The 24,756-nt window shown below is 46.2% G+C and overlaps 6 protein-coding genes across 6 annotated transcripts; 3 read left to right on the top strand and 3 right to left on the bottom strand.

Annotated features, from left to right (window-relative positions):
* Window positions 1-6,506: 6,506 nt before the first annotated feature.
* E0L32_011757 (uncharacterized protein) lies at window positions 6,507-9,218 on the bottom strand (the record flags this gene model as incomplete). The annotated part of the gene is made up of 4 exons (XM_031134521.1): window positions 6,507-6,520; window positions 6,574-7,051; window positions 7,104-8,806; window positions 8,882-9,218. The coding sequence occupies 4 exons, from the start codon at window positions 9,216-9,218 to the stop codon at window positions 6,507-6,509; spliced, it is 2,532 nt and encodes an 843-aa protein (XP_031000057.1).
* A 2,434-nt stretch (window positions 9,219-11,652) lies between these two features.
* On the top strand, window positions 11,653-12,240 carry E0L32_011758 (uncharacterized protein; the record flags this gene model as incomplete). Its single annotated transcript, XM_031134522.1, has 1 exon — window positions 11,653-12,240. The coding sequence occupies one exon, from the start codon at window positions 11,653-11,655 to the stop codon at window positions 12,238-12,240; it is 588 nt and encodes a 195-aa protein (XP_031000058.1).
* A 368-nt stretch (window positions 12,241-12,608) lies between these two features.
* E0L32_011759 (uncharacterized protein) lies at window positions 12,609-13,485 on the bottom strand (the record flags this gene model as incomplete). Its single annotated transcript, XM_031134523.1, has 3 exons — window positions 12,609-12,973; window positions 13,093-13,326; window positions 13,416-13,485. The coding sequence occupies 3 exons, from the start codon at window positions 13,483-13,485 to the stop codon at window positions 12,609-12,611; spliced, it is 669 nt and encodes a 222-aa protein (XP_031000059.1).
* A 505-nt stretch (window positions 13,486-13,990) lies between these two features.
* Window positions 13,991-14,915, top strand: E0L32_011760 (uncharacterized protein; the record flags this gene model as incomplete). The annotated part of the gene is made up of 2 exons (XM_031134525.1): window positions 13,991-14,013; window positions 14,096-14,915. The coding sequence occupies 2 exons, from the start codon at window positions 13,991-13,993 to the stop codon at window positions 14,913-14,915; spliced, it is 843 nt and encodes a 280-aa protein (XP_031000060.1).
* Window positions 14,916-15,109: 194 nt separating this feature from the next.
* E0L32_011761 (uncharacterized protein) lies at window positions 15,110-17,427 on the bottom strand (the record flags this gene model as incomplete). Its single annotated transcript, XM_031134526.1, has 6 exons — window positions 15,110-16,254; window positions 16,374-16,614; window positions 16,675-16,944; window positions 17,006-17,136; window positions 17,188-17,322; window positions 17,376-17,427. The coding sequence occupies 6 exons, from the start codon at window positions 17,425-17,427 to the stop codon at window positions 15,110-15,112; spliced, it is 1,974 nt and encodes a 657-aa protein (XP_031000061.1).
* Window positions 17,428-21,840: 4,413 nt separating this feature from the next.
* On the top strand, window positions 21,841-24,387 carry E0L32_011762 (uncharacterized protein; the record flags this gene model as incomplete). The annotated part of the gene is made up of 1 exon (XM_031134527.1): window positions 21,841-24,387. One exon carries the CDS (start codon window positions 21,841-21,843, stop codon window positions 24,385-24,387), a length of 2,547 nt encoding a protein of 848 aa, XP_031000062.1.
* Between the last annotated feature and the right edge of the window lie 369 nt (window positions 24,388-24,756).

Below are 24,756 nucleotides of genomic sequence, written 5' to 3' on the forward strand. Positions count from 1 at the left end.
AAACTAATCTATCTCTATAGTTTATATAATAATATAGATATCTTCTTCTATTATATAATAGAATTAAGCTATATCTATTAGAAACTATATTACTTCTTAAGCTTTATCTAGATTAAGATCTTTCTTTATATTATTATTATCTTTCTTATATATAACTATACTTAGATTATAGCCTTTATACTTCTATAGAAAGGCTTTATAATCTTATTATATATAGTTATATTTCTTTATATTATCTATATTAAGATACTATATCTTAGCTCTATCTTACTCTATATAATTATAGTTTATTAATTAGTATTCTTTCTTCTTATAGATAAAGTACTTCTTATTAGAATATAATCTCTTTATATAATATAATAGTTCTTATAATAATTATTATTAGTAGGTCTTAACTAGAAGATATAGCTTTTTCTAGTTTATATAATTATATCTTTAATTAATAAAGTTAATATTATATAAATTAATAATTAAGTATTATATTAATATACTTCTATCTATTATAACTTAAAGTAATATATATAGATTTATAAAGAGGGCTTTATATATTAGCTTCTATTAGAGTAATATTATTTCTAGTTTTAGAACTTCTCTATAGGCTCTTATTATAGCTATATAAAGAGCTATCTCTTCATAATAGCCTTCTTTTAGAGCTTATTATATAAGTTAGAGCTTATTTAGTAATATCTCTAAGACTTTTAATAATAATTTATTAGAGTTCTTATACTTTATTTATATAAAGATAAGTATAGTTTAGTTAATCTAATAATTATTATAACTAATAATTAAGTTAAAGTAGCTATCTATAATTTAATAGATATTATATTAATATCTCTCTAAACTAATATAATTAAGATAGAATTCTTTTATATAGTTAGTAAGAATATCTAGAAATACTATATAATATTACTTCTTAGTAATTTCTAATTACTTATAAAATCTAATAAAGTATTATATCTTATTATAAAGGATATTATATAGTCTTTTAGTATAATTTTATATAGACTTCTATCTCTTTTAAAAGACTATAATTTTATCTCTCTTAATAGATCTATTCTAGATTTTATATCTATCTATCTATCTATCTATTTTATTTATTTTAATATATCTATTAGATATAAGCTAAGTTATACTATTAATATAATATAGTTAAAAGAGATATAATAAATATAATATCTATATTCTAGAGATACTATAATAATATCTAATAATAAGGATATAATTATTATTATAAATTAATTAAGTATAATCCTCTAACTATAAAGGCCCTTAAGTCTAATAACTACTGACTATCTCTAATATAGGTTTAAGGCCTAGAATTAGTCCTAGACTTTTAAACCTCTTAACTATAGTTAAGACCTAGAATTAGTTCTAGACTTTTTAATCTTTTAATTATAATTTAGCCTATAGCTAGCTAATAAGTCAACTTATCTAGATATCTATATATATAAGTTTATAAGTCTAGATATATAAACTATCTACTTAATAATAAATATAACTAAATGATCATAATAAATAGTCTCTTAATAATAAGTAATCTATTCTATAAGCTCTAATATAATAATAATATACTTTAAGGCTATTACTAAGAGATTGTCTTAAATATATATAAAATAGTCTGTCCTTCTACTATTCTCTTAAGTCTATCTCTTATACTTATCTATATTAAGACTCTTAATTATATTCTCTATTAAATAATCTAATATATCTATATCTATATATACTTATATAATACTAATATATATATCTAAGACTAAAGAGATATTATTCTTTCTTATTTCTATAGTATCTAATAAGAAGAATAAATAACTCTTTAATAAAGTTAAGAAGTTTATCTTCTCTAAGCCTAATCTAGATAAACTATATAAGACTATTAAGATAATTAATTATATTAATAACTATAGTCTTTTAGGATTTAGATATAGCCTATTAAAGACTATTAATATTATAGAGCTACTTAAGAGTATAATTATCCTTATAGATATAGAATCTAATAATTTAAATCTTAACTAACTCTTTAATATTAAGAAATACTAGTTATGATTAGAATATCTAAGAAAGATAGTTAAGTATCTTTAGAGAAGAAAGAAGGAATAGGACTAGTATTATACTATATATATATATAGTTTCACTATATTAATAGTTGTTCTAGTAGGATTGTAAATTAAATAGAGTTGATAGAAGCTACTTAAATAACTTATATATAAGATCCTAATTAATTAATTAATTTAATACTATAGATTTATATTATGGTTATAAACCCTTTAAGAGGGTCTAGATTTTATATATTAGTAGGAGGTTATATATAATTTCTTAGCTAGAGAAGACTGACTATTTATATTCTTCTATATAATAGATCTATAGAAAGATCTCTATTAGTTATATATATCTCCTATCTAATAGAAGGATTTATATAATAGCTAGGATTCTTATTAATAGTAGTTTTAATATCTCTTATATAGAAGTATAAGATTATTATATAAGATATAGGATAGGTCTATAGATATTTAGAGGGCTTATTATATAGCCTTTAATATCTAGACTTCTAGTATTTTATTAAATATCTATATAGTTCTTTAGATCCTTAATTTTTACTATTCTCTTTAGTCTTTCTTTTATTTATATCTTAAGGTCTTATTAGAGAGGTAGGTTATATATCTCTCTAATTATTTATATTAGAGATATAAGTATTTAATTAATTATATTCTTCTTATAGTTATCTTAAATATCTATCTTATATCTCTATATTAAGAATAATATCTTATATTTAAATATATAGTATATCTACTTAAAGATATCCTCTATCTACTCTTAAAATATATTATTATATAATAAGATAATAATCTATCTATTTTATTTATTTTTAATATACCTATTAGATATAAGCTAAGTTATACTATCAATATAATACAGTTAAAAGAGATATAATAAATATAATACCTATATTCTAGAGACACTATAATAATACCTAATAATAAGAACATAATTATTATCATAGATTAATCAAGTACAGTCCTCTAATTATAAAGGCTCTTAAGCCTAATAGCCATCTCTAATATAGGTCTAAGGCCTAGAATCAGTCCTAGACTTTTAGACCTCTCAACTATAGTTAACACCTAGAATCAGTCCTAGACTTTTTAACCTCTTAACTATAGTTTAGCTAGACTCCTATAGCCAGCCAATAAGTCAACTTATCTAGACATCTATATATATAAGTTTATAAGCTTAGACATACAAGCTATTTAATAATAGATATAGCTAAATTATTATAATAAACAGTCCTTTAGTAATAAGCAATCTGCCCTATAAGCTCTAATATAATAATAATATACTTTAAGGCTATTACTAAGAGGCTATCTTAAATATATATAAAATAGTCTATCCTTCTATTACTAGCTCTCTTAAGTCTATCTCTTATACTTGTCTATATTAAGAATCTTAAGTATATTCTCTATTAAATAACCTAATATAATACTAATATATATATCTAAGGCTAAAGAGATATTATTCTTTCTTATTCCTATAGTATCTAATAAGAAGAATAGACAACTCTTTAATAAAGTTAAGGAATTTATCTTCTTTAAGCCCTATCTAAATAGGCTTTATAATATTACTAGTAAAATTAATACTAATAATACCTATAGCCTTCTAGTCTTTAGATATAAGTTCCTATAGACTATTAATATAATAGAGCTACTTAAAAGCCTATAGATCCTTAAGAATAAGATATCTAATAATCTAAATCTTAACTAGCTCTTCTATATTAATAAATATTAGCTATAGCTAGAGTATCTAAGAAAGATGGTTAAGTATCTTTAGAGAAGGAAGGAGGAATAGAAGTGGTTTTACTATATTAATAGTTATTCTAGTAGGGTTATAAATTAAATAGAGTTGATAGAAGCTACTTAAATGACTTATATATAAGGTTCTAATTAATTAATTAATCTAATACTGTAGAATCATATTATAGTTATAAACCCTCTAAGAGGGAATAAGATAATAATATTATTATTATAGTTTATCTAAGAGATTTTTAAGATAAATTATATAAAGTATATTATTAGATATTACTTTATTAGATTTTATATAAGAACTAGATTAACATCCTAGAATTCTAGGCTAATAGATCTTTACTAGAGTTTTATTAAGATATTTATCTTTATACTTATCTCTTTATATATCTCTCTATTATTATTTAAGATATCTTTTAATATTTCTTTATATATAATCTTAGAGAATTCTAAGATTAAAGAATTATCTTAACTTCTAGATATTAGATTCTTAGATAAGAATATTATATTTTCTTAATTATATAATAATATATAATTATATTCTAAACTTATTTAACTTCTTTAAATAGATAATAAATTTATTATATACTCTTAATTATATAGTAATATATAACTATATTATAAACTTATTTAACTTTTTTAAATAGATAATAAGTTTATTATATAATCTTAGTTATATAATAATATATAATTATATTATAAATTTATTTAACTTCTTTAGATAGATAATAAATTTATAATATAATCTTCTAATCCTCTTATATAATATCTAGACTAGTCTTCTAGATATTAATTCTATAGAAATTATAGAATAAAGTATAAGATATAGCCTTAAGGTCTTATATATTAGTTCTATCTCTTTATTATTAGCTAATCTACTATTAAAAGAGTAATTAAATATCTTTTAATAACTAATTAGTATTAGTTTAGCTATATTTAGTAGATATATATATATCTAGATATTATTAGACTAGTTATTATAATCTTATTCTTATTATTATTCTCTCTATCTTTATAGTATATAACTCCCTCTATTTAAGATAGTTCTTTAGTATTAGTACTAGAGGCCTTTAGCCTTAGACTATTAATAATCTATACTATATATAGCTAGTTATTATATAGCTACTTAGTAGCTATATATTATTTACTCTGATTTATAGTAGATAATAGCTAGAGTGTGATTATACTTAGTGCTAGAGTTCTAACAGATATTATAATTATAATATCTCTTTTAATTATATTATATTAATAATATAACTTAACTTATATCTAATAGATATATTAAAAATAAATAAAATAGATAGATAGATAGATAAGATTTTAATTAATTAATTAATCTAATATTATAGAGTTATATTATTATTATAAACTCTATAAAAAGATATCTTTAAAATATAGGTATTATCTATCTATTTTATTTATTTTTAATATATCTATTAAATATAAGTTAAGTTATATTATTAATATAATATAATTAAAAGAGATATAATAAATATAATATTTATATTTTAAAGATATTATAATAATTTCTAATAATAAGAATATAATTATTATTATAGATTAATTAAGTATAATTCTCTAATTATAAAGACTCTTAAATTTAATAACTATCTTTAATATAAATTTAAAACTTAAAATTAGTTTTAAACTTTTAAATCTCTTAATTATAATTAATATTTAAAATTAGTTCTAGACTTTTTAATCTCTTAATTATAATTTAACCTATAACTAGCTAATAAGTTAATTTATTTAAATATCTATATATATAAGTTTATAAGACTAGATATATAAGCTATTTACTTAATAATAAATATAATTAAATTATTATAATAAATAGTTTTTTAATAATAAGTAATCTATTTTATAAGCTATAATAATATACTTTAAGATTATTATTAAGAGATTATTTTAAATATATATAAAATAGTTTATTCTTCTACTTTTCTAAGTCTATCTCTTATACTTATTTATATTAAGACTCTTAAGTATATTCTTTATTAGGACTTCTAAGTCTCTTTTTTATTAAATAATTTAATATATCTAAGACTAATAAGATATTAATCTTTCTTATCTTTATAATATCTAATAAAAAGAATAGATATCTCTTTAATAAGATTAAAGAATTTACTTTCTTTAAGCTCTATCTAAATAAGCTTTATAATATTACTAATAAAATTAATATTATTAATATCTATAGCCTTCTAATCTTTAAATATAAGCTTTTATAGATTATTAATATAATAAAGCTATTTAAAAGCCTATATATTCTTAATAAGAAGATATCTAATAATCTAAATCTTAACTAGCTCTTTTATATTAATAAATATTAACTATAGCTAGAATATTTAAAGAAGATAGTTAAGTATCTTTAAAGAGAGAAGAAGAAATAGAACTAATAATAATTTTACTATATTAATAGTTATCTTAATAGAGTTATAAATTAAATAGAGTTAATAGAAGCCACTTAAATAACTTATATATAAGGTTCTAATTAATTGATTAATCTGATACTATAGAATTACACTATAGTTATAAACCCTCTAAGAGAGATATAGATATTATATTTATTATATCTCTTTTAACTGTATTATATTAATAGTATAACTTAGCTTGTACCTAATAGGTACATTAAGAATTAAAATAGATAGATAGATAGTTATTATTATAGCTATATCTCTTTTACCTTTTCTATAGATTACAAAGTAAGATCTAGCTCTATCTACAATAGTCTAAACGCAGTCTGTAGTTAAGTGCTCTCACTGCACGGGGCAATCTTGACTACCTATTCCTCTTAAGCCTCCCATAGCTTGGCTCTGCCTCTCGATTCCTCGCTGAAGCATGTCCCATTGGTCAACGCCATCCACTTTGAGATCGGCGACGTCCTCGGCTTTGACAATCGCACCCGCCTGATCCTTGATGAGGCTTCCTCGTCCGTTTGCTAAAAACACGCCAACGACTGCAGCCGCAGTCATTAAAAGCTCCCCACGGCCTTCTCTCTTGCCACCAATGCCGACGCCCTCGCGGCCTGCAGCAGTCGAAAAGACAAAACCTACCACAAATGGAAGTTTGTCCTCTTGTGGCACATACTGAAGGAACTCAACACCCACAAGTTGGGTAAACTCTTCCTTCAACTCTGCGAGGAGAGCCCACGCTGTGTCGTGCATGGTGAAGTAGTCAAACGTTATGGCAGGGATCTCAGCATGGATGTCAAAGGCGAGCCTCTCGATGAGGTCAGCAGGTGAAAGCTTGATGGTTTCGCGCTGTAACCTGCTGTTAGCTTGAGTCTCCTTGTCTCGTTTTAGTAGAGCTCACCTCCAATTCTTTGGCTTGCTCCCTCATCTCTGGCTGAATATGGGCCTTGCCGTCCTTGAATTGATGCCGCCGACCCTCCATGAGGATCTCCTCGATTCGATCGGACGAGAGCGCTGGGCGTGCCCTGGCTGGCGCCAGTCGCTCAGCCATGAACAGTGACGACCACCCCATAAATTTCATGTTACGCCTGTTCTCCGTGTTAACACTGGGCGCGCCTTTGCGCCTATTGGGCGCCCAGTTGCTCACGGATACCCCGATGCTAAGACAATAGTTTCTAAAGTACCCCTCGAGATCAGCGGGTGGCTTCCCCACGAAAAAGGTCGGATTGCCCTGCATTTTCCAAAGCGTCTCGAGGTCCTCCCAGACGAGCTCCTCGGGGAACAACTTCTCTTCGCGGAGCGCGTGATACAGCTGCACCGTGGACAACAATCCTCCGGATGGCGCTGCGTATTGCACCCCCGAGCGGTGCAGCGTAGCACGCATATTGTGGATGAGAAGACCGCAGTGAATTGGGTTGCGACGCAGGAACTGGAATTCCGTATAGCGTTTGTCATCTTGCGGTATGCCCAAGCCCTTCAGCTGCGCACGTATTTTTACAATCGGGTCCTTGTCCCAACTGGTCGCGGCCTTGAGGACAGCTCGGCGCTCCGGCGAGGTTTCTGGCACGTGGAGCATCATCCTCTTGATCCTCAGGCTCTCCTGCCGCATGTCATCCAGTCCGCGGCCGCAGTTCTTGCCGAGAGATCGTAAGATGTCTAGATGAATCTGCGCCGCCCAGGCCAGCCAAAGGGGCATATCACCACCGTCCTCACAGCCATATACTAGTTCACCTATACCGCGAGTCATCTCGTCTTCAATTAAGGACCCTCCTCCAAAGCTCGACGAGAGGATATGCAGATAGTCGAACAGCTCGAGCAGCACTGCCATGTCCTGCCGCCACCTCGCCCGGGGTGGGCTCGCTGGATCCTCAACGCCTTCGTTGTACCAGCCATACTTCCCATTGTAGCTGTCGAGGACTGAACTGGGCGATGCAATGGCAGCCCAGCTGGTCACAATGGTGAGCGAATTGACAAGGCAGAGCTGCGCGCGATCATAGGCTTCGAGGTTGAATGGGTCACCGGGTCTCTCCTTATCTAGCACATTGATGCCGGACGCCGCGGAGGTGGCAATGAAGTAGGCAGTGAGGAGGGTGTCGGGGCCGCCAAAATTGCTCAGCACAGGCTTGATCTCGTCTTCCATGCTGCGAGCGAGATCGAAGGCGGCGTTGGTAGCCACTGCCACAGCGGCCAGGTCGAGATCTCCGGCCGCATACCGGGACCAGAGTGACTTGACATGCTTTGTGAGACGATCATAGTCGTCCAGGAGCGAGACCAATGCAAAGACTGCATCTTCCCAGCTGTTCTCGTCCTCGACGGCGTACTCGGTCCGTGATGCAGGCGGGACGGCGACGTCTGGGGCGTCCATGAACGCTTTAGACGGAGTATACACGTCCAGAACAGCAAACATGTTTCTGAAGGGATGGGGAGACTTTTTGGCGGACACCTTGTGCACTTTGCCGACGTTGAAGATGTTGGCATTCATGAACGGTTGGAGACGTGCACGAACATTCTCGAGCACCCCCACAAAGAAGGAATGTCGACTGTCAGAGGCACGGTTGGGGCGAGCTCCACTGGCGATGAGCTTCTCCGAGAAAGCCTTGCGTACTGTTTGATAGAAAGGGTCAATACCGCGGATCATCTAGATTCAACGACGGACTCCTGGAGAGAGGGGACTCGTACCCCAGATCACGCGTTCAAGAGCGAGGGTAACATGGTCCGGGACGTGGACAGCATCGATGCCAGCCAAATGAGCCGCCATGGGCTCAAAGTCTTTGATGGCAACAACATGACGTGTCCCGGCCGCCGAGGCCGAGGAGGCCGGCAAACTCGGAGCTTTGCCTTGCTTGCGCGTGCTCCGCCCTCGCCTGCCACCCGAAGCGGGTGACTTGCCGGTCTTGGAACTACCCTTGGCAGAATCATAGCCATGGGCCTTGGCGGTCGTGGCCAGCCACGTTGCCACCGAGTCCGTGTCGGTTTTGTATTGCTGGTAGATGCTCTTGAGAGACGGGGGAAGCATGTTGGGAGTGTTACTGGCCAGGAATGGGGATATATTCGCCACAGTTCGCTGCTCTGTGCTTGTTTGTTTGAAGAGAAACAGGTAGGATGCGGTGAGTGAGCTGAACCGGAAATGGCCCTAGCAAAAAGCAGGGTCATGGATGCGGTCCGACCTCGACTCCGGGCCTGACAGGGTATTGATTGGCATTGGGAACATGCAGTGAGTTGTTGCCTAGAAAGCAGGCAATGTCCCCACGATGGTAGCTATTTGGGGGTATTGGGAGCTGTTCTCCTCATCAGCAAATGTACCTTGGGATTGTGATAGGTTCAACCGTGCACTGTGCTTGACCATCATGCTACATACATATTTTCCCTTCCCCTACTATTACGCCTATCCCTGCAACTTATTTTTTCTCGTGTTGGCTCAGCACAATACTGGAGCTCACACTATACATGGACTTGCAATAAGTACGCCGTTCAAGCCGGAAGAGTAAGTAGGCGATATACTAAAAGATTGATCTTCGACTTCCAGTGGCAACAACGCAAGTTGCGTAACATATCGCGATGGAGGACCAAAGGCCCACCTCGGATGTCAGACAATCTCCCTTGGTCTATGCTGTACTATCAAGGGGACGAGGTAGTCACAGTGGAATGCCATGACTAAAGAGGTCGGGGACTGGTTGACCTGGGAAGCCATCGTGACAAAGCTTACCATTTGTTTTTGTGTTCGGCTTGCTTGGGTTGCCATCAAGTCTGGGCAACAGACTTGACGAGCACCGGTCCGCCCAAAGAGGGGGGGGGAGCGGTCTCGGAGTCGTAGGAGGCTCTGGTGACTGTTGCACAGATATTCTCCATCTCATTTGCTTTTTGCCCATCTTACGATTGGGTCATATGATCATGACCACTTATCCGTCCGTTTCTGTCTGTACTGATTCGGGACCGCCTTGTCTGGGTGTAGCCCTCCTTCGGCACTCATCCAGGCTGGAATGTGAAGTGCAGTATGCGTTTCACAGAACATCCTCCCGGGCATCGGCCGAGCCAATGACGATCTGTCTGAACACGAGGAATAGGGTCCAACACGACTCCGATTCGGGGCCTGGGAAGAGGAAGGCAGTGCATTCTTCACAACCGTCCTCTATGACTCAACGTGCGAGTCGAGGCAGCGTCCCGGACGACAGGCAAACCACGAGTTGTTACAGTCTCACGGCGTGGCCGCGGTGCCATACGAGAGTGATGCCTTGAACCAGCCACGCCAGTTCCGATGAAGCGGCAGCCTGGTATGAGCTGTAGGACCGATGCGGCGCACACCAGTCTTGCGACAAACCATGTACGTGTTCGCAACTGTACAACTTCAAAGGCCAAAGATTTTGGAACATGAGACTCGGGCCGTGTTGAGTCTCTTGGCCAAAGAGGCCACGCCCGCGTATGCGTCCCACAGAGCAATTGCTTGCGATGATAGCATCAGCATGAACCTTTGTGGATGCGACTAGGAGGACAAGCACTGAGCCATCCGGCGGTGAGGCCGATGAGTTCGATTCACTCGTTTGCGAAACCCCCTTCCCACCCCCGCGCCGACAACTGCCGGCGGTTTGTGATCTGAGGAGGCACAGGGAACTTTTGGTGTACCATGCGAGCAGCATCGCCCCATCACCTCGCCATCCGCTGACCCGTGAAATGGATCTCGTTGATCATGAGGCATTGGAAGACGGTGACGAAGAAGAAGGCCGACATGAGACCAATCGCCTGGCCTGTTGAGTTCTTGGAGAGAGCCAAGGGTTAGATGCGTCTAGGTTGGACGGTTTGCCTCGGGTATCTTTTGTGACGTTGAGCAGTCCCTGAGTTGTGACAACGTCGTGGCCAGTTTACATGTTGCCCGGTTCCATAAAGGCGTGAAGGCCACATTATCTTGGGTATCTCGCTCGCTGACCCAACCAGCCTGTGGGCAAGGAAGACAATGATCCGTCACAGAGGGAGAAGGCGGCGGCACGCTCCCGCTACGTGCGCTCACCCGAGCCCAGTCAGATGGCGTCCAAGCCTCGGTGTGTTGTACAAGCTCGGAACGACTCTGATGTCCGTCGTCGTGCAGGGCGTATCATCACCGCCTGCCACATGACAGGACACACGCTTGGACAAAGCCGGTGTGGTGTTCGTCTCGGGCTTGCGCGGAGCTTGTCCTGACGGCAATAAGGATTATGGTATCACCCAAGCCCCCAAAGTACTCGAAGCGAGATGCCCTGTCTCGCTTCTGCTAACCTCTCGGGTCAACGAGTGCGTGAGACGGAACGTGACGGCGATGCGATATCGCAGCAGGGAGATGCAAACCAGACACTCGCTTGTGGGCTTGTCAATAAATAGGCCGGTTATCCCCTTTCGAGACAGGCATCAGTCAGAAGTTCACCGCATTGCGCATGCACTACGTTCCCTCCATTCCCTGTGTCCCCATCCACGGCTTCACAATGGTGTCCTCCAAGAAGCAACTGTCCGAGGACTCTTCCCGGCCGGATGACCTCAACATGACCATGGCTTGGACAGGTTATGGAGAATCCAGCGATCCGCAGGAGTACGTCAATTCTGATGACTATCCCTACTACATAAGCCTCGAGGCAGACCACTACCACCAAACCTCTTTTGGTATGGCGGCATCTGACTACTCCCACATATGCTCCCGGTCCGACATGACGCCTCGCTCGTTCGCGGTCAACCCTAGGGCATCTACTCTCGACCTACAGGAGCAACTGCAACAGGATCACCAGTATCTCGAGGCACTCCACAAGTCGGCTGCAACCCGTCGGGTCCATGGCGGCTGGGCACAGCACGGGCATCGAGCAAATCCATGCATCACCGAGCAAAACCTGGCGACGCTCGGTGGCCAGTCTAGCCAGAGCGGGCGGAAATCCCAGCTCTACCACCGCCCCAAGACAAAGCTCACCACTGCCACCCACAACCCTGGCGCGTCCTCCAAGGACCAAGCCGCCAAACTGGCCAAGGGCGGCCGGCGAGGCGATGAAAAGTGTGGCACCAAGTCCAGCCGTTGCTCTGGCTAGGTCGGGCAAGGGGTGCAGACTGCGCTTGATTGTCGGGTAATTGCCAGATCGAGCATGAATGGTACGGGGGCGCAAGCCTCTTCCTGTCATACAGCTGCACACGACTGATGATCTGTCAGAATCGGAAGCACAGGTGCAAAGGAATCAGGCGAGCGAGCGGCAAGCGAGGGGGTGAAGGATCAGGAAACTGGGTATGTTTGTCTCATGCTAGACCCAAAGAGGGAGTCCGTCAAATACAATCATAGCGAATATAAACATCATAGAGTCCCAATGGGGGCTTGTACCAAGAGATGAGATCGCCCGTGCGACCACGTACCTGCATTTTTCGGTCGGTCCAGCGCACCAAGCGCACTCTCATGACCGACGGCCTAGAAGCGGTCCTCGGGTTTCTTCCAGCCAGCCATCGCTCCGACCTGGGCCATGAGGGCTCGAATGTTGTCGACCAGCGCTTTGGCCATGCCCTGGGAGCGCCGGTTCTTGGAGGCATCGGCGCCTGCCGCAGAAATGGACGCGCCTTCGCTTCCCATTGTGGGTAGCACGTTGTCGCTGGCGGACAGACTGACAAAAAGGGCGAAGGGGATGAGCCAAACGCAGAGGCCAAAATAGGATGCAATCTCGGTGAAGGTCGGGACGTTATCGGGAGTGTCGTAGAAGGAGGACATGTTCTGGTAGGCGCGCTGCTGGTGTCCAGAGAAATGCCTGAACCAAACCCAGTGGTTGACGAGGACGAGGACTGCGGGAACAAGAAGGCGGCGACGTCAGCCAGACGCGGTAGAGGCAAGGGGAACACACGCAAAGGCAAGGGCCCGGCTTGGAGAGAGCTCGGAGAGCTCAGAGCCAAAGGCCACCTACCGCAGGAAGCAATAAACAGGGGGTCGCTCAGCTTGACGAAGGGGAACCTTCGCATGTTGCCGAGGTAGACGACATGGGATACGATGCCCAGGATGGTCAGCCAGAAGGGGAAGCGGTCGACGATGCAGAGAAGCAGCTGCAGCACAATGACTGCGTAGATGAGGCGGGTGAGGAGGCGTTTGGCGAGCACGGTATGCTCCTCGACGAGCTCTGACAGGTAGTAGAGCCCGGATGCTGTGTCTCGGTCAGTTGTAAGGTCTCTCTCCTCTTTCTCCTCTCTCTCTCTCTCTCTCTCTCTCTCTCAGAAAAGAGGGTGGTCGTACCGATGGCCAGGGTCAAGAAACAGAAGCCCAGGATGGACCCCAGGTAACCAACAAGAGGTAGAATCCACATGTTCTAGGCTGACACAGTTTATGGAATTGTTTCGTCAATTAACGCACATCGTCTATGGTGTGTTGCAGTATGTTGTTGCGTGTGTGTGTTTACGGACGGTGGTGGTGTGTGCCTGTCTGTCTGTTTGGATCGCGATGAAGCTTGAGCAGCTGATTATGCAGCTGATTAGCAGGGACAGACGCGCCAGCGGTACCTAGGTAGTGGTGGTGGCGCGCATCGCGTAATCTTTCGAGCCTGCCAGGTGGCCTCCAGCTTGCTTGAAATTAAATGGCAACTGGCTGCACGGGGGGGGGGGGCACTCAATTGATAACTGAGCGATAAGAGAGATAAGCGATAACGTTACAGCGAGGCACGAGTTTGCTGCTGGCTGCCCCACCAAAAAGTTTCGACAAAAACTCCCGCCAAAAGTGCCCATCATTATCGCCATCATCGCTCCCTCAACCTCCACCAACTCTGCGCGGCTGCTCCCCCCAAGACACTTTGGTCACCACCCCTCGCCGCGACCATGTCGAGGCCCGAGGATACTCTGTATGTGCAGCCGATTCCCCTCCCGCGAGCTCACTGCCCCGGCCCAGCCCAGAGACTAACTAGCAGCCACCGCAATCTCCAGCTCCGCCGACGTGCACTACGATGACACTGAAGCGCGCAAGTACACGACGAGCTCTCGTATCCAAAACATCCAGGCCTCCATGACCCGGCGTGCTCTCGAGCTCCTCGATCTTCAGTCTCCCAGCTTCATTCTCGACATTGGCTGCGGAAGCGGCCTCTCCGGCGAGATCCTGACCGCCACCCCCCAGGACGAGGGCGGGCCGCACACGTGGATCGGCATGGACATCAGCGCCTCCATGCTCGATATCGCGCTGCAGAGGGACGTCGAGGGTGACCTCATGCTTGCCGACATCGGACAGGGCGTGCCCTTCAGGGCCGGCTCCTTCGATGCCGCCATCAGCATCAGCGCCATCCAGTGGCTGTGCAACGCCGAGAGCAGCGACACCTCGCCCGCCGGCAGGCTGTCCAGGTTCTTCAACGGCCTCTACGCCTCGCTGAGGAGAGGCGGCCGCGCAGTCTGCCAGTTCTACCCCAAGAACGACACGCAGAGAAATATGATCACCCAAGCCGCCGTCAAGGCCGGCTTTGGCGCCGGTCTGCTCGAGGACGACCCCGAGACCAAGAATGTCAAGGTATACCTGGTCCTGACGGTCGGCGGCGCCGCCAGCGACGGCAACACTGGCGACATCACTGGAGTCGTCAAGGGCATGGACAATGTCGACGTCCTCGACTCGCGCAAGAAGGGCACCAGCGGCAAAGGCGAGATCAAGAAGGGCAGCAAGGCCTGGATCGTCAAGAAGAAGGAACAGATGGAGCGGAAAGGCAAGATCGTCAAGGCCACCTCAAAGTACACTGGACGGAAGAGGAGGATCCAGTTCTAGAAGCCGGCGGGCGACCCTTCTGCCTCCTTTACTTTCTCTTTGCATGCATGGCACGGCGTTTTCCATTTACCCAGACATCATCAATTGCTCTGTCTACGGAGACGAAATGCAGATCCGATACCCCTTCAACATTGTATTGTTCTTCATCCCCCCCTTTTAACTATCTTTTTTCTTCTCCAAATGCGTATTGTCGCTCAGATTTGGCCACCCACTTCCATGCCACCAGGCAAGCCAGCAGTGACCTCGCTGTGGACGATATACTCGTTTGAGTAGATGGGTAACCCCTCGTCGTCAATGGTGACCTGGGTGGAGCACACACTGACCTGGAGCCCGGGCACATCTGGGACTGCTCTTTCATCCCCGTTGTACAGAGTCACGCGCCATTTCAAATGCTCCCTGAGGTACGGGACCACCTTCTCTGGGGTCAGATCCCGCAGCTGGCCCCCAGTGATGTCTTGCAAGAGGGCCGAGGTGAGCGGGACGGTGCCGGTCACGGTCAGGTCCTCGGCTCTGTCCTTCTGGCACTTGCCGCAGCGGGTCGTGGCGCCGCGGCCAAAGACGGTCACGCGTCCGACGCAGTTGTACTCGGTGTCGTAGCCCACCGGGTCGGAGGTGATGTCGCCGAGGAAGACGAGCACGCGGTATGCCTGGCCGAGGCAGTGCTTGAGAGCGCGCACATTGACGATCCACTCGTTATACGTGTTGTGCGGGGCTAGACGTGCGAGCGACGACGGAATCGGGCCTAGAGGTATCCCATCAGTTCGGACCATCCATGTCTTCCCTTCCTCTCTTGGCTCACCAAGCCAGGGACAGGAGGAACGGGTACACTCACTCTTGTGGCCTTCGGTAGCAGACTGCCCGCTCGAAAGCGGCTTCTGCTCGCCATGCTCTCCGGGCAGACCGGGATTGGCCGTCTTGGACAGCGCATGTACAGTGGCCTGCACCTTGTCTATGCTGGTCGCGACGACATTCTGCGCGGTAGACTGGCTGCCGGGGGCCGGCTGCTTGGCGATGTTGTCAGCAAAGTTACGCAACGTGTTGGCACCGTACAGCATGGTCACGGTGCGGCGGAGGCTCTGCCGGTAGGCCTGGTCGCTGGCAAAAGTCCAGCGCTGTGTCTCCGGGTAGGCGTACCCAAAGGTTGCGGAACTCTTGACCTGGGCCGATGTCCAGAACTTTGTGCCGCTGCGGTCCCAGAAGGGCGTCAACGGCGAGTCCTGCGTCTCCATGGTGCCCTGGAGGGTGGTGAAGGTCGTCATGGGTGCCGGCTGCGGCGTGATGTAGCTGTCTGGGTTAAGATCCTGCCAGATGGCCCACAGGCGGTCGACGTTGCTAGTGTCTTGGAGTCAGTGCCTTCTTCAAAAGCCGGCCCAAAGAGTATGCTGGGGACTTGCCAGTGATGAAGCCAAAAGATGGGATCAAAAGAGGACGTCTCCAGGGCCGCCATGTGGCCGTTACTGCCGCCCACCCGGTCGTGGATCTCGTTGTGCACGTCTTCGAGACTGCCAAAGGTGCCGGGTTGGTTGCTGCCCCGCCATTTGTTGTTGGTGAACGAATCAAAGTCGTGGTACGACAGCAGCAGAAGCGCCACATTGGTCCGGAGAGATGCGCTCTCGTTGGTGAGCACCTGCGACACCATGGCGTTACGGGATTTACCGTTGGCATCCGGGTACCGGACGGTCGTCTTGAACCGGCTCCACTGGGCGCGTGGGTTAGCCTAGCCCCCCCTCTATGTATCGCCAGTATTCCAGATACCTACCGTCTCGTCAAAGTCTCCGGGAGAAGGATTGACCGGGTGGAAGCTGAACTGGTAGAGGGGGTTCTCGATGTCCTTCTTTTTGCCGTCGACGTCCGTCACCGAAATCTTTTCCGAGCCGATGAGGCTCGGAAAGGCGCTCGTGCCGGACGGGACGCGGATGGCCCAGTCGTAGTAAGGCAGACGGAAGTCCTTGGCTGCCCTAAGGTACCGGTCCCGCAGAGTCGGCGGGAACTTTTGGGCAGCGTCCTGGACCATGAGATAGAGGACTTGCTACTTGTTTCTCAGTAACCTAGTCTCCCAAAGAAGTCTGACAAGCAAGCACGGGCCATACTTCAAAGAGGGCGAGGTACGGTCGATGCCAGGTGGCGAAAAGCACGGAGGAATGAGTGCAGTATCCCCCAAAGTCAAAGGCGGAATTGCCCTTGACATTGTCCCAGGGCTTGAAAGGCTCTCCATGGATGCCTGGGGGACTGGTCAGTCTGTCTCTCGCAGTGAGGCAAGGCCCTTACTCACCTGCAACCTGGTAGTACGACAGGACATCCTTCTCGTCCATGGCCTCATACTGCTTCAGGCCTAGGATCAAGAGGTCGAACTGCTCTGGGTGATTCTTTTGGAGATCACGAATCTCGCGACGCAGGGGCACAGAGCCTGCAGTTTGTTACGAGGGAGGCTCAACTTTAGTACCCGCCATGAGCACTCACCATTAGTACCCGAGGTGGTAGGCACGCCCGTGATCTGCACTGTTCCGTTCATTGTGACGCGTTGTTGTTCAGAAAAGATGGATGGTTGTCTGTATGGTTGTGTGGGCAGAGGTGTCTGGTCGCTCTGCCCTCACAAGGAGATGGGTTGGGATTCTGGGGGTTCATATAGAGGGGAACCAAGCAATCTAGGACGCAGGACGCGTTGCTGTGCGACACTACCGCCCGGCGTAGCAACGAAGATTGCCCATGCAAATCACGAGAATGCCCTACCGTATGTATGCTGTACAATGTACACTTTGTCCAGAGCTCGTATGGAGCCCCAGACCATGCAAAGCCGGCGCAATGAATATCACAGGTGCACACCTTCTTCGCACCTCGCATGTATTTCCAAGGTTGAACGAGGAACGACAGCCAGGACACAAGCTTTCGTAGCTTTTTACTTGTGGCCACTGCATATCTGGCCCGTAACTGGCTGGAATCGGCCCCTATCAGGGGGGTGTTGTGAACCTGTGGAGGCTGCGGTGAGACAGGCGTCAAGGCTAGGCCTGTCAGCTGAGCTCCTCTGTGTTGTGGGCGTTCTTAGTCAGACCGGGCAGAAGGCTAGAAATTCCGATTGCATTGCCGTATGGACCAAGTACGAGACTCTGGGAAGTTGTGAAACAGGAGAGCCGCCTAGCTCACTCCGCACTTGGCTCAGCCCTACAAGAGCAACTCGATCCCGAAGCCAGCATCCGGTGCTCCATAACGTCGCAGATCCGTGTCTGCCAGCAGACCGTAAGCACAGTAGGTGTGATGGGCATACTCATGTTGACACGTCGAATTATCGTGGTCTTACATGGTGGTGTGCCACAAGGAGGTCAGCTCACTAATTATGCTTGCGATTGATTGTGGTCGGTCAGGCATACTGGCTCTGCGCCGCGACTTTCTTGACCGGACGCAGAAGCCTGAAGTTGCACAACTCCATGATGAAGCTGCCTTTTGTTCAGTGACCCTTGACGTCTCACGCTCAGCGTTTCATGTAATGTGATTACAGTTTGTCAGTTGTAGTCCCCGCCACACTGGCCGAACTACATGTGTCTAGCATCACATGTCCTGGAAGCTTTCAGGGCCGCTCGGCCACCCCCCTCGCAGTGACGCGTCGTGATTGAGCCACTCACCTTAGCATCGTTGTGCGCGGTATCATTCCATTTTCGTGACTAACCACAAAGGGTCATTGCACCACTCAAGCCACCCCTTTCCACCGAGGATGAACCATCTGCATGACACACATGCATGCAGGTATCCGATACCAGTTGGATTGGTTGACTCCGCCACCCTCGCTCAATTCCTTCCCATCGACATTGTGAATGGAACAGCCGGAGAAATCACATAGCACTGCAGATCTGTAGTATGAGAATCGACGGGCGAGTCTCAACTACTCTAGCGACCTGAGAACAGTCGCATTGCTGCATTCTAGGGCAGGCACAAGCTTCCTGAGGCCACACAGAAGACTGTAGCAAATCGTTGATTGTCATTCTCCGATTCATTGTCTGGGGCATTGTCAGCAACGGGTGAGATGGGTGATTTGCTCGAGAACATGCACCATTCACGCCCTTAAGCTCACCAATGGCGTATGCAGCGTTTTGTCTGTCGTCTCAATGACTCGGCCTATAAAGAATCTTTGCGGATTTCTAGACCGTGAAGGTGTTTTATGTGTGATTTGCGCCTCCATCAGGTTTGTTAGGGATGCAGAGGGATATGGAGAGCCGTCGGTGGCATCTCCCTTGCATATTCAGTCTAGTTCATCCTCTTTCGATACAGGATTAACAGGCTGAGCCCCGTCTGCATCGATGTATTCTCCTGGTCTTCACTGGCCTCTCTACCTCTATTCCACATAAGTCTTGCAGCGAGGTGGGCAGCAATACCTAACATGTCAGTCGGCCCTGTCGACTAGCGGGATGCGTGTTTGTTTCAAACGCTAACTCCATCATCTTGTCAGCCTACTCACACGTTGAGAGGGTGTCATTGATGGAGTGGCGGCACATCTACGGGTGATGCTACTGCAACTAGCTTAAGACCGGCTCAATGTGGATATTCACGCATTCAAGTCGTCCATTACGAAATCCAGTATCACGACAATGCTACTCGCTTTATTGCTCGACTAGCTGTTTATCTACAAGCCATTTGACAGTGATGACCTACTCCTCTTGTTTCCTGGGCCACATCCTTTGTGTTCCCGGACTACAGTAATGCTCAGCCTACGTTCTGGTCGGTCGAACACTTTAGACGCAGAACACAGCGTGCGCCTTCTTGATTTCGGTGTCCACTCTGACGGCCCCCTACTCCATGACTGGGGTTGAACTAAGTTGCAAAGATGAATGAGCATCATGGAAGCTTTCTAACGACCCGTATAGACTTACTGTCCGTCCATGGCTAGTCTGGCCTGTCCCGAGACCGTTTTCCACATATCGCAGATTGTACCTGTACCCGGCTGGTAACTCGCCTCCGCCGTAGCTAGTGCAACCGCCCGCCTGGCCGAGGGGCTTCCATGCACCTGTTGATCCCCACGCAATCGGGGACTGGACAAAGAAGGGCAGACGATGCTGATGGAGTCTACTCACAGATATCCACCCAGCAGGCGGAGGCGGCAGAGGCCGCAACGAAAATGGAGAACAGCGAGTATTGCATGGTGACAGTGGACCAGAAACAGGCTGGTTGTGGATTTCGCGGTGAATATGGGATACTGAACAACGAGAGAACCAGCTTATTTATACTCTTGTAAGCACCCTGGCCGACGAATCACAGGATCCGGGCTCGACATACCGTGCCACGGTAATAAAAAAGCCAACATTCTTGGCCAAGTTTGGATGCGTACGAATGCGCCTACCTGGTCTGTTTACTGTTCGTGAACCCCGACTTATGCCTACGCTAATGCTTCTTGGGGAGCTATCAAGGTACCTCGCGCACCCTATAGAAAGATCACAGGGGTTATTTGGACGGCTCATGGACCGCAAAGAAGCGGTGTACTAACAGGCGTCATGCTCCAAGGTAAAGTGGCTGTGAGGAGGCAGAAAGAGAAGCTATTTTTGATTTCACCTCGCGATATCCCGAGTAAATTTGCGATTATACTATTAACAAGCTCATCTTCTTGGCCTTGTCACTGTATGCTACTGGAGCGACCTAGGAATGTGTCAGTCGCTTGGTTCGTGATCCTTGTGCTCCTTGATGCCATAAAAGTATAACATTCTGGCCCTTGATGAAATCCTTCCTTTCGCGAGTCGACTGACCGGATCGGATACCCTGTTCAGGGACCTGGGCAAGTAAGAAACAGCCTTTTTAGCTCGCATCTCCGAGTGCCCCCACCACTAGGCAGAACATTCCATCCATTGCCCAGGCCAATCTCGGCTGCGAATTTCACCTCAGCGATTACGCCCGGATTTATGTCAAGTATGTCTGAGCATTGCTGGTGAACTGCGGTAATATCCCTGCGGACGAGTTTACCAATTCGTGACAGTCTAGTATTTTTCATGACCTCTTGGTCGCTATCTTATAGGCCCGTGCATGATAAAAGCTAAAGAGGCCTCCTATTCTCTGCTGATATAGGGGCACGTGCAGTTGGATCAGTTCCCGTTTTCCCCTTTGTGCGGTACTACGAGCTAGTTCGAGGTGCTGATGGATATGAAGGTCCATGTTCAGATGCAATGTGTGGCCAAAAGCCCTGCTGTGCAGCAAAGCTTCATATCCTTGAAAAGAGGTGAAGTTTGGGCAATAGTCCGGCGCGGGGAACCCCATGGTCGAAATTTGGGAGCCGCACGGGTGGTGGGTTCAAAGGTTGGGGGCAGCAGGCATCTCCAATAGGAAACAGGCTCTCGAAGTCTGCCTCGGCATGGCCGGAGTGGTTCGTGGGTTCCTCCACAGCGGCCCGTCGCGTGAGAGTGTTCGCCATACAACTGTTAGCAAGACGGGTGCATAGCCTGATCCGAATAGGCGACTGGTCATATCTCGTAACTGCGAACGGCACGCGTGTGTTGCACTGCAGGACGCTAGGCTGAGTTGTCGTCCGTGCCGTTTGGTCCGTGGGGGCAGCCCTGCCGACGAGTCGTCACGGCGAGCTCTGGTTCGTGGCCTGATTCGGCCTGCCTGGGTGGTGGCGTTCGGGCAACCCTTTTCTTATCTTCGCGCCCGGCCATTTGGATGTGCACACACTCTGTAGACCTATTGCAGTGAAGCCTACACATGGATGGGAACTGCCTCAGTCGTCTCAGGTTAGCTCAAATGGGCATCTCGGTCTGACAGCCAACCATGCTCGGGCCAATGCCATGGCACGCGATCCAAAGTGCACTTCTCCGCGGCTGCCCCGAGGATTAGGCAAACACAAAAGGGCATTGGTTATTAAAGCATGGCTCGCATCTCCCGGGATGGGGAGGACAACCCCAGTGACACATTCCAATCCTGGTGCTGCCCGCCAACCTGTGATTCCAGTGCAATGAGTAATGACGACGACTACTTTCGCGTGGGGAGGTCCAGAGGCCAAGCAGAGGGACACTATGACGGAGCTGGGCTGCAGAGCTATTCCCGCGAGCCATCCACCGGAGTATACGCGAAGAATCTCATCTATGTGAGATCGCGGAATCCGTCACGGTCAGGCTCGCGCACTCCGCATCCGCACAGCGAATTCGAAACCAGCCGCTACTCAACAATATCGGCCCCGACCTCTGCACGCCGTCGCAGACCCTCGCAGGTAGTTGATGTGCTCAGTCCAGATAACAATGATGCTGTCATTGTGACGGTTCAGCCGCCCTCTCGTTCTGCCTCGCCTCCTGGCGCCGACTTGCGTCCCAAGAAGAGCGTCCGTCGGCGATACAGCTCCCCAGGCGACTTGCCACAGCGAAGGCAGCTTTCGGGTACACGGGATGGATCGCAGTCTCCATCGTACTCGCGAGATCAGTCGCCATCCTCCAACCAACGACGCTCACGGTCGTCTTCTCCCTGCCCTGCCTCCCCACAGCCTGATGTTGTGCAGTATCAGGTCATTCCATCCCAGCCGCTTCCCCAGCAGCTACCGCAGCCCACCCCTGTCGCCCCATCACAAGCCCAGTCACCACATCCGCAGCCTCAAGCGCTACAGCCGCTCCCTCAGTCACCACCAGCGTCCCAGGCGCCGGCCGCCAGCGAGCCGGCGACGGGACCCATTCATTCCGCCCCCACGTACAACCCCTTGGCGACCGGCCATGGAGCGGTGCTGTATCGACCGCTCCAGCCTGGAGAGTATCGCCTTCTCAAGCTCCTGCCAAAGCGAATGGAGATTGTCAAGTGCGAAATCCTGCATTTCCCACTCAACAGGGCCCCGCGCTACCGTGCGGTGTCGTATTCGTGGGGCGATGCCGATGTTACCCAGAAGGTGCAGATTGGCACGGAAATCATACAGATCACCGCCAGTCTCCAAGGCGCACTCAATGCCCTGCGTGACGAAGAGAAAGAGGTCTACGTGTGGGCTGACGGATTGTGCATCAACCAACAGGACAGAGACGAGCGCTCGCAACAGGTCCAGCTCATGGCCAGCATCTACGCGAGAGCCGAGATGGTGGCCGTCTGGCTCGGTGCCGAGGCTGACGGCAGTCCGGATGCCGTGAAGCTCTTGCATGAGATTGCCGATAACAGAGACTCTCTGAAGAGGCTCAAGCACATCCTCGACCCGCCCGAGCGCAGGCCAGCCTGCAAAGCCCTGGTCGCGCTCTTTGAGAGAGACTACTGGGACAGGCTGTGGGTCGTCCAAGAGGTGTTCAACGCCCACAAGATCAGGGTCTACTGCGGGGATTTGCGCATACCTTGGCAGATATTCAGAGACGTGTGCGACGTCTTCAAAAGGTATGAGAGGGAGCTCAAGCCGTACTTTGTGGCCGGGTTCAGCGACAACGCGGCGCTCACTCCGACCCAGGATCTCAAGTACTCGCACGTCCTGACCCAGGGTGGGCCGGGCAGCTTCCCAGAGGTCAGCAGCGTCAACCGCCACGGGCACATGTCCCTGTTTGAGGTTCTCTATGCGTGTAGGACCAAGCTCGCCGCCGACCCGAGAGACAAGGTTTTTGGCGTTTTGGGCCTCCTGCATCAGGATATCCGCGACGAGTTCCCCCCAGACTACAATCGCTCAGTAAAGGACGTCTACATTAGCGTTGTAGACTACCTGATCACCAACACTCGCCGTCTGGACGTGATATGCGAGGCGATCCACTATCCATTGCATGTCAGCACCATCCGGCTGCCCAGCTGGGTGCCAGACTGGTCACATATTCCCCAGCGCGAGATGCTGCGCCGGCCAACCAGCTTCCGGGCCGACGGCGGGCAAGATGCCGAGGTCACCTACCTGAGCGAGACTGGGCAGAAGATGGCGACCGCCGGCAATATTATGGAGATCTCGGGAATCCGACTCTCTACCATCTCGAGGCGCGGCATTGCCGTCGACGTGTTGAACACGCTTGACGACTATCTCATGGCGTTCTTGCATTGGCGTGCCCTGCTCCTAGGAAATCACGACGACGACGGCGAAGACCGCGAGTATACCAGGCGAGTTCGCGCGGCATTCTGCAGGACGCTGTGCCTTGGCGTGCCGCCCAAGAGGTATCGAGACTCATGGAGCAGGGTGTGCTATCACGTCTTTGCTCGCCTGATTCACGAGCGCTTGCCTTTTCTGCCTCTGGACGAGGAACTGCACATGGCTGCCAAGGACGACCTTTCGAACCGGCCTGACGATTGCGAGCAGGTCATCGACGAGGGATGCCACTTCAGCATGCAAGGCCGGTCCTTCTGTATCACTCGGCATGGCCTCATGGGGCTTGGCTCCGGCTACATGGCGGTCGGAGACGTCGTTGTAGTTGCTTTGGGCTGTTCTACGCCCATTATTTTGCGACCAGTTGGTAATAGTGGAATGTTTAGATTTGTCGGCGATGTCTACATTGACGGATACATGCATGGCGAGGCAGTTGACGAGGAGAAGCAGGGGGGGAAGAAATTAAAAAAGTTCAAACTAGTTTAATCGGTTCAATGCCTTGGGCTATCATTTCGGTGTTTGGGTTCGTTTGGTCAGAACTCTGGAGGACGGGATTCCAGTCTAATACCTCTAGGCTCCTACCTGGTATCTATGGAGAGATTCGTGGAGCTAGAATGTTAATTCTGTGCTCACTTTCGGAGGCGACAGGCTGCGAAGTGCTTCTCCCTGCTCATAATTACAATTGGACACGATAATAATTTCTCCCATCCCACCCCCTATTTCTGCATTGATTATTTATTTCGGAACTACCAAAAACGACCATAAAATGATTCCTGGCCGGTACTTGGAACCCCAGGTAGAGAGCCTCGTGCTTGAACCTTCAAGCGAACTCGTGAAAACTTCTTAGGAATATTG

This window comes from Thyridium curvatum (genome assembly GCF_004353045.1).
Source record: "Thyridium curvatum strain D216 chromosome Unknown NODE_117_length_85693_cov_76.445878, whole genome shotgun sequence".
Lineage (NCBI taxonomy): Eukaryota > Fungi > Ascomycota > Sordariomycetes > Thyridiales > Thyridiaceae > Thyridium > Thyridium curvatum.